This window comes from Carlito syrichta, unplaced genomic scaffold (assembly GCF_000164805.1).
Source record: "Carlito syrichta isolate Samal-C Ts95f unplaced genomic scaffold, Tarsius_syrichta-2.0.1 Scaffold256582, whole genome shotgun sequence".
NCBI lineage: Eukaryota > Metazoa > Chordata > Mammalia > Primates > Tarsiidae > Carlito > Carlito syrichta.
The window spans coordinates 429430-431824 of NW_007200678.1; the positions used below are offsets into that span (position 1 = coordinate 429430).

Consider the following 2395-nt stretch of genomic DNA (forward strand, 5'->3'; position numbering starts at 1 on the left):
GAGGGCTTGGGGCGCGGGCGGTGGGGGGAAGCGCTTACCCGCGGGGCGACAGGGCAGACCTGCTCTCCCCTCCCCCCCGCGGAGCGGCGGGCTCTGTGGGGGGACTTTGGCTTGGGGCCCGCGTCGGTGTCAAACGGAGACACTGTGCCTGGTGTTACCACGTAGTCTCTCTGAGCTCAGTGTCCCCATCTGCAGCATGAGAAGTCGGCCCACTGGGAGGCAGTCCTCAGGTACCCACCGCCAGGCGCCATGCCCTGTCAGTTCTCTGTTATTCTCGGGGCCTCTCCCCTTCCTGCAGGCTGCCCTGGACTGGAGCCCCTGCGACAGAAGTTGGCCGCCCTTCAGGGGGCCCATGCCTGGATCCTGCGGGTCCCCTCCGAGCACTTGGCCATGAACTTTCATGAGGTGGGTCCCCAGGCTTCCAGACTCCTTCACAGTGGCCGGGGAAGGCTGACCTGGCTGGGGCCCGGGACGGAGAAGTGCCGAGGGTCCAGCCCTGCCGGGTCCAGCACTGACCTCACAGCAGGAGGGAGGACTTTCCCCCAGCAGCCTGGGGTTGTCTCTGCTCCAGCTCTGGGATGGGGGTGGAGGACCCCAGGGGGAGGGGGAAGGGGGCTGCCGAACATGAGCTAGGCCACTGGGAAGGTGGGTAGGGGCAGAGGCGGAGTGGTTGAGAGGTGTGAGTGGAGGGGCTGGTGGGAGTCTGTCTTCAAGTAGCAGAAAAAGAGTAGGGTTGCGGGGGCAGGGAAGGAGCATGTGTCTAGGTGAGAGTTTCTGGGGGTCAGGAAGAGAGGGTGACCTCTGGGATTTCCACTGACCCCCTCCCCCCCGTAGGTCCTGGCAGATCTTGGCTCCAAGACACTGACTGGACTCTTCAGAGCCTGGGTGCGGGCAGGCCTGGGGGGCCGGCATGTGGCCTTCAGCGGCTTGGTGGGCCTGGAGCCGGCCACACTGGCTCGCAGCCTCCCCCGGCTGCTGGCGCAGGCCCTGCAGGCCTTCCGCCTGGCTGCCCTGGCCGAGGGCGAGCCTGAGGGACCCTGGATGGGTGGGGGGCAGGGCTCGGGCCTGGGGAGGAAGGGGCACCACCCTCTCAGCCCCCAGGTTCCCCCAGCCAGGCAGCCATGAGCCATGTGTGGGCCACCAGCCCCTGGTGAGGACCTGCTGCTCCCAGGGGCTAAGAGGAACTTGGGGCACATAATGACAAACTGTCACTGCCACAAGCTGCTGGGTATGTGTGGGTGGGGTGGGGTGGGGTGGGGACCCTGGGCCCCATGTGTCTTCCCAGGTTTGCAATAAGAGACTCACAGCTGCTTTAATAAATGTTATTTATAATCCACGGAAACAACTCTGGAGCTTTCTTGGGATGGGACCTGGTTGGGGGGAGTGGACATTAGATCTCAGGGGTGGGGCCCAGTCTCCGGAAGCAGTTGGCGGGAGTTGCAGAGAAGCTGGAGAGGGCTGCGAAGTCCCCATCTGAGCCTACTTTCTGCCTCCTGTGAAGTGGCAGCAACTGGCCTTCCCATCACCCCCACAGCATTTTCCCCAGTGTCTCAACCCAGCCCCCGCCCCCACCACTAGGTGTGGGGAGGCCCAGCCTGGGATCTTTGCCTCGTGTCCTTGGGCTCCTGCCTGGCTAGCCAGCCCTCACTGCCCGCCCCTGCCTTGAGGTGTCAGATTGTGTTTCCGGCTGCCTCTTCCCTTTGCCCCCCACCCCCACTCTGCACCTGTCCCCTCTCCCGCCCACAGTCATTCCACAGCCCTGTAGACAGAAGGGCCAGTGACAGGCCCAGTCAGAGACAGGATGGAGAGGCCTGTGCTGACCCTGGGGCTGCTGGCCACCCTGGTCGTGTGTGGTAAGGGTAGACATCATCCCCACCCTGGGGGTCCCTCGGGACACCCACCCGGGCCCCTCACTGTGTGTCCCCCTCCCCACTCTACCATCTCTCCCTGTGAGGGGTGAATCTGGGATCCCCACCCCCAGGGAGTAGTCTGATCCCCCTGCTCAGCGGGACTGCCTAGCCAGGCAGAACTTCAGGGCAGCTTCCCTCCTGGGTCCTCTGCTCGGTGCCCTACTCCGTCCCTGACCCTCCCCAGGCAGCTGGGGCCTGAATGAGGAAGAGCGGCTGATCCGGCACCTGTTCAAGGAGAAGGGCTACAACAAGGAGCTGCGGCCCGCAGCGCACAAAGAGGACAGTGTGGCGGTCTCCCTGGCCCTCACACTCTCCAACCTCATCTCCCTGGTGAGAAGCGCTGCCCGCTGGAATGGGGAGGGAGGGAGGGCAGGGACGGCTTCCCCTAGACCCGACCTGGACGTCCGGGAAGGAAACTCAAGGCCCCAGGCCCCCTATGGCTGCCCCCTCCCTGGGAAACATGCCTGGGCTGCTCTCTGTGCCGT

At 64.8% G+C, this 2395-nt stretch overlaps 2 protein-coding genes across 5 annotated transcripts in view; both read left to right on the forward strand.

Moving 5' to 3' along the window:
- The window catches only part of PRSS56 (protease, serine 56), a 12027-nt gene that overhangs the window by 3614 nt on the left and 6018 nt on the right, over window positions 1-2395 (forward strand). Inside the window, exons 9-10 of the mRNA XM_021709571.1 lie at window positions 299-405; window positions 835-1345. Coding sequence (XP_021565246.1) covers window positions 299-405; window positions 835-1125 — 398 coding nt within the window. The 3' untranslated portion in view covers window positions 1126-1345. The remainder of the gene's footprint in view (window positions 1-298; window positions 406-834; window positions 1346-2395) is intronic.
- Window positions 1749-2395, forward strand: part of CHRND (cholinergic receptor nicotinic delta subunit) — a 7653-nt gene continuing 7006 nt past the window's right edge. For 2 of the 4 annotated variants that reach the window (XM_021709573.1, XM_021709572.1), the window contains exons 1-2: window positions 1786-1853; window positions 2095-2240. Coding sequence is in view for 2 of the 4 variants with exons in the window: in XM_008052103.1 (XP_008050294.1) it covers window positions 1802-1853; window positions 2095-2240 (198 nt within the window). In the remaining 2 variants the exon portion in view is untranslated. Of the gene's footprint in view, window positions 1854-2094; window positions 2241-2395 lie in introns of all 4 variants that reach the window. The other 2 variants (XM_008052103.1, XM_008052102.1) reach the window with 2 other exon arrangements.